Source organism: Salmo trutta, chromosome 30, assembly GCF_901001165.1.
Source record: "Salmo trutta chromosome 30, fSalTru1.1, whole genome shotgun sequence".
Taxonomy (NCBI): Eukaryota; Metazoa; Chordata; class Actinopteri; order Salmoniformes; family Salmonidae; genus Salmo; species Salmo trutta.
The window spans coordinates 35,462,181-35,473,015 of NC_042986.1; the positions used below are offsets into that span (position 1 = coordinate 35,462,181).

Consider the following 10,835-nt stretch of genomic DNA (forward strand, 5'->3'; position numbering starts at 1 on the left):
AGTCTTCTTTGTGTTCCATGAGTAGTACAAAGAGGCCCATATCCGTACAAAGGGCGGCAGGTAGCCTAGTGGTTAGAGCGTTGGACTAGTAACCGAGAGGTTGTGAGATCGAATCCCTGAGCTGAGCTGACAAGGTGAAAATTTGTCATTCTGCCCCTGAACAAGGCCTGTTCCTAGGCTGTCATTGTAAATAAGAATTTGTTCTTAACTGACTTGCCTAGTTAAATAAAGGTTCAATAAGATAGCCCATGTTAACATACTGTATGTAGCCTAAGAAACAAGGTTCATAAAATGGATAACTTGCTAGTAACAGATAACATTCATATACTGACTAGCTCTGAACTCACTTAGATAATACAGTGGTAGCAATACATGGTTTTAACATTTTCAGAAAAGGCAGGAATGCCAAAGGTGTTGCTGTTTATGTTCAGAATCATATTCCTGTAGGGATTGGAAAGGATCTCATGTCAAATGCTGTTTAAGTCACCTGCCTCACCTAAAGCCAATTCTTGTGGGAAGCTCATATAGACCACCAAGTTCTAACAGTTAGTATCTGGATAATATGTGTGAAATGCTTGATAATGTATCAACAGAGAGGTATATTTTCTCGGTGACCTAAATAGACTGGCTTTCATTTAAGCTGCCCACTCAAGAAAAAGCTTCAAACTGTAACCAGTGCCTGCAACCTGGTTCAGGTTATCAGTCAACCTGCCAGGGTAGTTACAAACAGCATGTATTGATCACATCTTTACTAATGTTGCAGAAATCTGCTTTAAAGCAGTATCCAAATCCATCGGATGTAGTGATCATAATATAGTAGCCATATCTGGGAAAACCAAAGTTTCACTTATAGGGAAGGGCATTCATCATGTACGGCACTTACATAAATGACTGATTATTGGCTGAGAAAAATTGATAAAACAGTTGTGGGAGCTGTTTTGTTAGACTTCAGTGCAACTTTTGACATTATCGATCATAATCTGCTGCTGGAAAAACGTGTGTTATGGCTTTACACCCTCCGCTATATCGTGGATTGAGAGTTACTTGTCTAACGGAGGTTGTTCTTTAATGGAAGCCTCTCCAACATAAACCAGTTAGAGTCAGGCATTCCCCAGGTCAGCTGTCTATGCCCCTTACTTTTTTCAATCTTTACTAATGACCTGCCACTGGCTCTGAGTAAAGCCTGTGTGTCTATGTATGCTTTTTTTTTTAAATATTGCTTATTTAACCTTTATTTAACTAGGCAAGTCAGTTAAGAACAAATTCTTATTTATAATGACGGCCTACACCGGCCAGACCCGGACAACACTGGGCCAATCGTGCGCTGCCCTATGGGACTCCCAATCACAGCCGGTTGTGATACAGCCTGGATGCTGATGACTCAATATTATACACATCAGCTACCACAGGAAGTGAAATCACTGCAGCACTTAACAAAGAGCTGCAATCAGTTTTAGAATGGGTGTTAAGAAAGAATAGTCCTAAATATTTCTAAAACTAAAAGCATTGTATTTGGGACAAATCATTCACTAAACCTCATCTAAATCGTGTAATGAATAATGTGGAAATTGAGCAAGTTGAGGAAACGAAACTGCTTGGAGTAACCCTGGATTGTAAACTGTCATGCTAAAAACATATTGATGCAACAGTAGCTAAGATGGGGAGAGGTCTGTCCATAATAAAGCACTGCTCTGCCATCTTAACAATTTTATCAACAAGGCAGGTCCTACAGGCTGGACTACTGTCCAGTCGTGTGGTCAGCTGTCACAAAGAGGGAAAATTACAATTGGCCCAGAACAGGGCAGCACGGCTGGCCCTTAAATGTACATGGAGCGCTAACATTAATAATATGCATCTCAATCTCTTCTGGCCAAAGTAGAGGAGAGATTGACTTCATCAACCCTTGTTTTGTAAGAAGTATTGAAATGTTGAATGCACTGAGCTGTCTGTTTAAACTACTAGCACACAGCTCAGACACCCATGCATACCTCACAAGGCCACCAGTGGTCTCTTCACAGTCCCCAAGTCCAGAACAGACTATGGGAGGCACACAGTACTAGATAGAGCCATGACTACATGGAACTCTATTCCACATAAAGTAACTCATGCAAGCAGTAACATCAGATAAAAATACAAATAAAAAATTGATTAAAAAAATACACTTTATGGAACAGGGCAGACTGTGAAAAGACACACACAGACACACACACGATAACATAGCACTATACACACAGGTACACATGGATTTTGTGTTGTAGATAAGTGGTAGTAGAGTAGTGGCCTGAGGGCACACACGTAATGTGTTGTGAAATCTGTTATGAAATGTATTGCAATGTTTTTTAAATTGTATATAACTGTCTACATTTTGCTGGACCCCAGGAAGAGTAGCTGCTGCCTAAGCAGGAACTAATGGGGATCCATAATAAACCCCAGGAAGAATAGCTGCTGCCTTGGCAGGAAGTAATGGGGATCCTTAATAAATACAAATACCTTTCTGAGAAAAGTTACCTAACAAACACGCAATGAACATAATACTATGTGACGTGTCCAAGCAAATATTCAAATCAAATCAAAGTTTATTTGTCACGTGCGCGGAATACAACAGGTGTAGACCTTACAGTGAAATGCTTACTTACAGGCTCTAACCAATAGTGCAAAAAAAGGTATTAGGTGAACAATAGGTAGGTAAAGAAATAAAACAACAGCAAAAAGACAGGCTATATACAGTGGCAAGGCTATAAAAGTAGCGAGGCTACATACAGACACCGGTTAGTCAGGCTGATTGAGGTAGTATGTACATGTAGATATGGTTAAAGTTACTATGCATATATGATGAACAGAGAGTAGCAGTAACGTAAAAGAGGGGGTGTTGGGTAGTGGGTGACGGGGCACAATGCAGATAGCCCGGTTAGCCAATGTGCGGGAGCACTCGTTGGTCGGCCCAATTGAGGTAGTATGTACATAAATGTATAGTTAAAGTGACTATGCATATATGATAAACAGAGAGTAGCAGCAGCGTAAAAAGAGGGGTTGGGGGGGAACACAATGCTAATAGTCCGGGTAGCCATTTGATTACCTGTTCAGAAGTCTTATGGCTTGGGGGTAAAAACTGTTGAGAAGCCTTTTTTTCCTAGACTTGGCACTCCGGTACCGCTTGCCATGCGGTAATAGAGAGAACAGTCTATGACTGGGGTGGCTGGGATCTTTGACAATTTTTAGGGCCTTCCTCTGACACCGCCTGGATGGCAGGCAGCTTAGTCCCAGTGATGTACTGGGCCGTACGCACTACTCTCTGTAGTGCCTTGCAGTCAGAGGCCGAGCAATTGCCGTACCAGGCAGTGATGCAACCAGTCAGGATGCTATTAGAGGGAGAAGCATGTTTTTCAACGTTAACAGAGACATATACAGTTGAAGTCGGAAGTTTACATACACTAGGTTGGAGTCATTAAAACTAGTTTTTCAACCACTCCACAAATGTCTTCATAACAAACTATAGTTTTGACCTCCACAAGTATGGTTCATCCTTGGGAGGAATTTCCAAATGCCTGAAGATGCCACGTTCATCTGTACAAACAATATTACGCAAGTATAAACACCATGGGACCACGCAGTCGTCATACCGCTCAGGAAGGAGATGTGTTCTGTCTCCTAGAGATGAACGTACTTTGTTGCGAAAAGTGCAAATCAATCCCAGAACTACAGCATTTACATTTACATTTTAGTCATTTAGCAGATGCTCTTATCCAGAGCGACTTACAGTAGTGAATGCATACATTTCATACATTTTTTTTCTTCTCCGTACTGGTCCCCGTGGGAATTGAACCCACAACCCTGGCATTGCAAACACCATGCTCTACCAACTGAGCCACACGGGACCACAGCAAAGGACCTTGTGAAGATGCTGGAGGAAACAGGTACAAAAGTATCTATATCCACAGTAAAACGAGTCCTATGTCGACATAACCTGAAAGGCTGCTCAGCAAGGAAGAAGCCACTGCTCCAAAACCGCCATTAAAAAAAAAGCCAGACTACAGTTTGCAACTGCACATGGGGACAAAGATCGTACTTTTTGGAGAAATGTCCTCTGGTCTGATGAAACAAAAACAGAACGGTTTGGCCATAATGACCATCGTTATGTTTGGAAGGAAAAGGGGGAGGCTTGCAAGCTGAAGAACACCAGCCCAACCGTGAAGCACGGGGGTGGCAGCATCATGTTGTGGGGGTGCTTTGCTGCAGGAGGGACTGGTGCACTTAACAAAATAGATGGCATCATGAGGTAGGAAAATTATGTGGATATATTGAAGCAACATCTCAAGACATCAGTCAGGAAGTTAAAGCTTGGTCGCAAATGGGTCTTCTAAATGGACAATGACCCCAAACATACTTCCAAAGTTGTGGCAAAATGTCTTAAGGACAACAAAGTCAAGGTATTGGAGTGGCCATCACAAAGCCATGACCTCAATCCTATAGAAAAATTCACCCAACTTATTGTGGGAAGCTTGTGGAAGGCTACCCGACAAGTTTGACCCAGGTTAAACAATTTAAAGGCAATGCTACCAAATACTGATTGAGTGTATGTAAACTTCTGACCCACTGGGAATGTGATGAAAGAAATAAAAGCTGGAATAAATCATTCTCTCTACAATTATTCTGACATTTCACATTCTTAAAATAAAGTGGTGATCCTAACTGACAGGGAATTTTTACTAGGATTAAATGTCAGGAATTGTGAAAAACGGAGTTTAAATGTATTTGGCTAAGGTGTATGTAAACTTCTGACTTCAACTGTATATACTGAACAAAAATGTATAAACGCAACATGTAAAGTTTTGGTTTCATGAGCTGAAATAAAAGATGCCAGAAATGTTTATAATGAATTCATTTAAAGTGATTGATTTCCTTTTTTGAACTGTAACTCAGTAAAATCGTTGAAATTGTTGCATGTGGCGTTGATATTTTTGTTCAGTATAGTTGAAACATAAATCAGTAATGAGTGATTTTGATCCTGACTTGGTCTTATTTCTGTCGTTGACCAAATGATCTGTTCTTGTTAATATTACCAGGAGTCTGAAAGTATTGAAATACATATTGTACACTGAACAAAACCATAAAATGCAACATGCAACAATTCCAAATATTTTACTGAGTTACAGTTCATATAAGGAAATAAGTCAATTGAAATAAATTCATTAGGCCCTAATCTATGAATTTCATGACTGGGCAGGGGTGTGGCCATGGGTGAGCATAGGCCCACCCAATGGGGAGCCAGGCCCAGCCAAATAACATTGGAGTTAGCTTATGGTAGAGAAATTAACAATCAATTATCTGGCAACATCTGTGGTGGACATTCCTGCAGTCAGCATGCCAATTGCACACTCCCTCAAAACTTGAGACATCTGTGGCATTGTGTTGTTACAAAACTGCATATTTTAAAGTGGCCTTTTATTTTCCCCAGCACAAGGTGCACCTGTGTAATGATCATGCTGTTTAATCAGCTTCTTGATATGTCACACCTGTCAGGTGGATGGATTATCTTGGCAAAGGAGAAATGCTCACTGACAGGGATGTAAACAAATTTGTACACAAAATTTGAGAAAACAACTGTGTGTGTGGAAAATCTCTGATGTTTTATTTCAGCTCATGAAACCACATGTTGCATTTATATTTTTGTTCAACATATATCATCAATGTATGTTTTGTGTTTATCTTTACAATTAAATGAAATAGAGGTATTTCCATTTAATGTTTCCAAATAGCACATTCAGAATGAGAAGGTGTTTTCCACAGTGCTGAACATATTGTTACTACATCCTAGCTTATAGTTTGCAATGCATTAAACCAAAAAGAGGATCTGTCCAAGTCTCTCCTACATTTATAATTAAACTGATGGAGAAAACCTTATTTTTCCCTTGAGGCTGTGTGTCTGGACAGAGCCCATCCTCTCAGTGTCGCTCACAACACCAGCAAGTGTCAGGGGCAAAAGGTTGCTCTAATTGTGATACTGGAAGAGACCAGTCCTGGGATACTGTGTTTGACTAGAACTGCCGGGATAGGTTCAGTCCTTGGCTTTGCTGCTGTTGAAGATCTTGGCCAGCAGAGAGACATTGGACTGGGACTTCTGTTGTATGTCCCTGGCCTTGTCCTGGGCCTTCAGCAGGTTCTTTTTGGACATGGTCTGTTTATGCAGGCGACTCATCTGGATCTCATCCTCTGTACGTCGCTGGGTGAAGTCCCAAGTCTTCTCCTCTATCTTCTCGCCCTTCCTCTCCCTCTTCTTCCTCAGCTTGTCCATGTTCTGGCTCTTCTCCACATTGGCCAGGTAGAAGTTGGTCTCTCGTTTGGCCTGAGAGATCTCAGTTCTGAGGCGCTGCTGGAGCACAGTCATCTCATAGGCCAGTCGCTCGCTCAGGTGACACCACTGGAACCTGTGGAGGTACTGAACAATAAAATTAACAATTAAGAGTCAGAATAAATATTTACACAGTAAAATGTTCAACAAAATTAAATGTTGGTATGAAGGTTTCTATTAATAAGGGATGTGAGGCATGTGGGTTATGACAGTGGTTTAAACTTCCAAAGTTAAATGTAGTTACAGTAAAATGTCCACACAGAGATAATTGAAGAGAAAATTGAGATACCTTGATGTTCCAGAGGTCACTGACAAAGCGGCTCCTTTTCCGGGCGCCCATCGGTGTGTTGTGGAGGCTAGCTGCCACTCTCTTGGCCACTCTCTTGTCCCTGAACTCCACCCAGCCCTCAGTGAAACTGCATGCCTTGGTGCCAGCTTTCTTTTTCTTTCTCTTCACAGACCGGTCTGAGGACAACAGGTATCATTGTAATGATTGAGACAAAACACGGAAATCCTGTCAGACAGTGTCAGGGTTGATTTTAACATGCAGAGTGAGTGCAGTCTTACCTTCAGGCTGTAGGAATATCCTTCCAATCTCCCCATACAGACTCAGCATGTTGCGCATATTCTTGGGTCTCAGTCTTGGTGGTATATGACCTAAATACACTATTCCAGGCAAACACGTCTTGCCTACTGACACCTTTTTCTCTTTGGGATCACCTTCAGCCTGTTCTTTAAGTTCCTCATCATTTAGTTCTTCATCGTCATTCTCTGTGTTGTCGTCATCCTCATCTGCTTCAATCTTGGGCATTTCTCCAGATTCTTCCTCATCATCAGCCACATCCTCATTCACTTTATTCTCCTCGATGTTCATCCTCTCCACCTCACGTATCCAGACAGGTCAGATGACCTAGATTTATGTTGACAAATGGATTCAGGACAATTGTATTATCACGTGGTACTTTTGCAGAGATCTGTAGCAAAAAAACAAACATAGCAGCTAGCTAGCCGTTAACCTGACGCTTGGTGATCCCAACATAGATGCTAGCTAGCCGTATGATAGGCACTACTCGCTGACACTGGGTAACGTTAGCTAGCTAAGTGGCTATCATGTGGGTTAGTCACGCTTTCCACAAGCGTCACTTACATTTACGTCAAAGTTGTTGATCTCAACTTACCGTGCAGCCTCGCCTCGACGTTCGAATACTAAAATCAATACATTAATAAGTAAATAACAATAAGCTTTTCAAAGTAGAAGCTACCAAGGAACACTACGCAAGTTACGGTGGACTACACGTGCGCAGGAAGTGTGATGACGTGTGGCAGAAAGAAAATCAATACTTCCGGTTCATTACACTTTTAGAACAAAAGGTGGCAACATTACACTGAGATTGAATTTACAACGCACCGGTGTAAGGGATAGTAAAATGTTGGGTCTCACTTCACCGGCTGTGATGATGACGCTCAAAGTGATGACAGTACTGCCCTACCAAGCAAAAAGGCAGTAACTGCTCATTGCGTGGAACTGAGGAAAATGGCTTTTATTTGCCTTGGTTTCACAGTAACTTTAAGCAGTTACTGCTAACATGACCCCCATTTTCTCCAAAACACAGTACAATAGAGGCAGGATACTTGTCCACATGATTAAGCATGTATTTAATGTAGCAAAAATGACATTAACTAATTTTCGACCAAGTGAGCAGTTATTGCCTTTTGGCTTGGTAGGGCAGAGTAGTATACAACTTGATCTTGAACAATGTGATACTTGTTGTTACAACAACATTACTATAGCCATGTAAAAGTTGACAACAACAAAAAAGGTATCCTATCACCTTTTTAGGCAACTTGATCTGGGACTTCACTCACTATAACATGCAAGGTTGATGTCTTCTTCACTGGGGCCAGTTTCAAAGCCAGAGCGAAAGAGTGCACTGTCTGCAGAACCTGCAGTCTACAGTCTAGCTTGCAGATGGAAGCCTCAGGAGAAGACTACATTTGAGACATGACGTAAAGAAATGTTCACAGGGAGACATGTCTCATAGCCCAGACCACCCTCTCCCATCCTCACTGGTGTTCTTTCTTGCAGGGCTGCACTGGTGCTTTAATATGCATGGCCATGTGCCTGTTGCATGTGTGTTCCTGCATTATTAAATAGGATGACTTGGGTTTACTAAGTGCTGCTCTGCAACCCTGTCAGTGGTCTGTCTATCTTTAAATATAACCATGAACACTAAAGCTGCATTCTCCAGGGAGGAAGGAGAAATGGCATGTTTCATATTGAATGCTGTTACATAAAGATGGAAGATGGAAGTGTTGAATTAGATGTTCTGTTTTCTCCCCTTCTTTAATGAGTTTCTCACCCTTTGTTAAATTGAAATATAAATGCTCCTTAGTGCTTGCCTCTGGGAACAACAACATCAGTCAAGTAGATTGTGGGATTGCTACTTAGGCCTATATATTGTCACATAACGTTTACTGTTGTTCTGCTGGGAAGTGTATCAACATCTGTGTAAACCGGTGAGCTACTGCATTTGCGGTATCCTAACTAAATGTTGTTGTTATTTCCTAAACTGTATCTTCAATGAAAAATTACTATTCTGTACATTCTGTATATGTATATTCATAAACATGTATGAATACCTGCATATGAACTGCAGCCCAATGTGCTGCCTGCTAGGCTATGTGCAGGGGTCCAAGTCAATACCAGATTACTGACACCTGGGCTTAGGCTGTTATCTATTGATTGAAGTCATTCCACATTACCATGCCAGAAAACAGATTATTAATTTGGATTATTTATCTAAATAGTCCAAGCATACGTGAAAATTATGTTAACTTTTTCATAAAAGCATGAAACTTGGTACACTTGTACAGTTTGGGGCCCTGAATATTTTCAGATATGGAGGCATTGTAAAAACGCCTCCTGGGGGCGTGGCAGCTATTTTTCATTCCCCCATAGCCCAAAAAATTATTTGGCATTATATCTACTGAAGCAAACATTAAATCACAGAAAAGGTGATGTCTACCCATATGTTGTGATGGACAAAGATTACAATGATACCATGCACAACATTTAAAAAAACACTGGCGGCAGTGGCGATCATTTTGCTATTACGCCATAACCAGACTATGTATTTTCCGTCATATCTGCTGAACCAAGCATGATAACACAGAAAATGTGATGCTTACACCTATGTCCTGATGGTCAATGATTACAATGATTGCAAAATCAAATATTTTTTATTCTACTTTACTGAAAATGTATGCAGGGAGTCAGCCACTAAGGGAGGAGCAAGCAGGATTCTGCACGGGACAAGGATGGATGTCTGGTCCCCCACACTTTAACTTCTAATTTCATAGACTTCAAGAAGGCTTTGGTAGTATGCATTGTGTCACTCTGGAATATTCTGAGATTATATGGTATACTTATTTAAATTGTTACAATCATGGACATTTTTCAACTACTTCAAGGATAGTTCCATCAAATGAGTACCTTTTGCATCTCTTTGATATTTGAAGTAGAAATTGTGCACCAATATTACATTTAAAAGCCTGTTATATTAAATGAAGTGCCCTTTAATATAGGCCACATTAATAATTTAATAAATCCAATTTTTATTTGAATAAAGACTTGTTAAAAAGCCTAAATTCTGCATTTTGACATGTCCTCATTTTAAGGTCAAGCCTATCATGTGAACTGAACTTTTAATATTAATATGATAAATATTGTAAAAAGGAAACTATTCCTTTAAAAAAACATTTTTTCAAAACAAACATTGAACATCTAATAGTGAAATCATAGTAAAAGCAGGTGAGCTGTTTCTACTCTTTTTGGCCATTTTCTGGTGTTTTGTGGTGGGAAACTGAGCAGGTGGAGCTTAACACGTCAACCCTGTTACCCATAGATAGACAGGCTATACATGTTTTAACAATACAACAATTTGTAAAGCTTGCATTCAATGGACACAAGAAAATGTTATCATTTTTTTACAAAAACACCTTTATATCAATGGAATGTCTTTGCATGTTCACAAGCCGGCGGGACACGACCGGTAGACCTGGTTAAATGTTTCTGTGCACTTGGGCTCCCAAGTGGCGCAGTGGTCTAAGACAATGCATTTCAGTGAAAGAAGCGTCACTATAGTCGTTGGTTCAAAACCAGGCTAGTTTGCATCTGGCTGTGATTGGGCGTCCCATAGGGTGGTGCACAATTGGCCCAGGTTTGGCTGGTGTAGGCTGTCATTGTAAATAAGAATTTGTCCTTAAATGACAACACCTACAGGCTTGATCGGGATTTCTCCTGCAGAATATGTTTCTGGACAATCCTTGTTGTGAAAAGGGCTATATATAATTACCATTTGATTTTGATGTGCTGAACCAAAGCATAATTTGTGGGAGGATTTGCTTCTTTTCTGTTCCTTTCTTCATGAACATCTCAAAATGAGCTTGATGGATGTTATCTTGACTGTTAGTGTGATCATTAAGG

At 40.6% G+C, this 10,835-nt stretch overlaps 1 protein-coding gene across 1 annotated transcript; it reads right to left on the reverse strand.

Annotated features, from left to right (window-relative positions):
* Nucleotides 1-5,606: 5,606 nt before the first annotated feature.
* abt1 (activator of basal transcription 1) lies at nt 5,607-7,674 on the reverse strand. Its single transcript, XM_029723953.1, has 4 exons — nt 7,528-7,674; nt 6,917-7,259; nt 6,639-6,814; nt 5,607-6,436 (listed from the first exon to the last, which is right to left on the reverse strand). The coding sequence occupies exons 2-4, from the start codon at nt 7,221-7,223 to the stop codon at nt 6,056-6,058; spliced, it is 864 nt and encodes a 287-aa protein (XP_029579813.1). The 5' UTR covers nt 7,224-7,259; nt 7,528-7,674; the 3' UTR covers nt 5,607-6,055.
* Nucleotides 7,675-10,835: the final 3,161 nt, after the last annotated feature.

Excerpts from the sequence above, each read along its gene's own strand:
- abt1 (XM_029723953.1), bottom strand. The coding sequence starts at position 7,223 with ATGAACATCGAGGAGAATAAAGTGAATGAGGATGTGGCTGATGATGAG. Across the intron at positions 6,815-6,916 it reads GATATTCCTACAGCCTGAAG|ACCGGTCTGTGAAGAGAAAG; the intron begins GTAAGACTGCAC and ends TGTTGTCCTCAG. Across the intron at positions 6,437-6,638 it reads GTGACCTCTGGAACATCAAG|TACCTCCACAGGTTCCAGTG; the intron begins GTATCTCAATTT and ends TTTATTGTTCAG.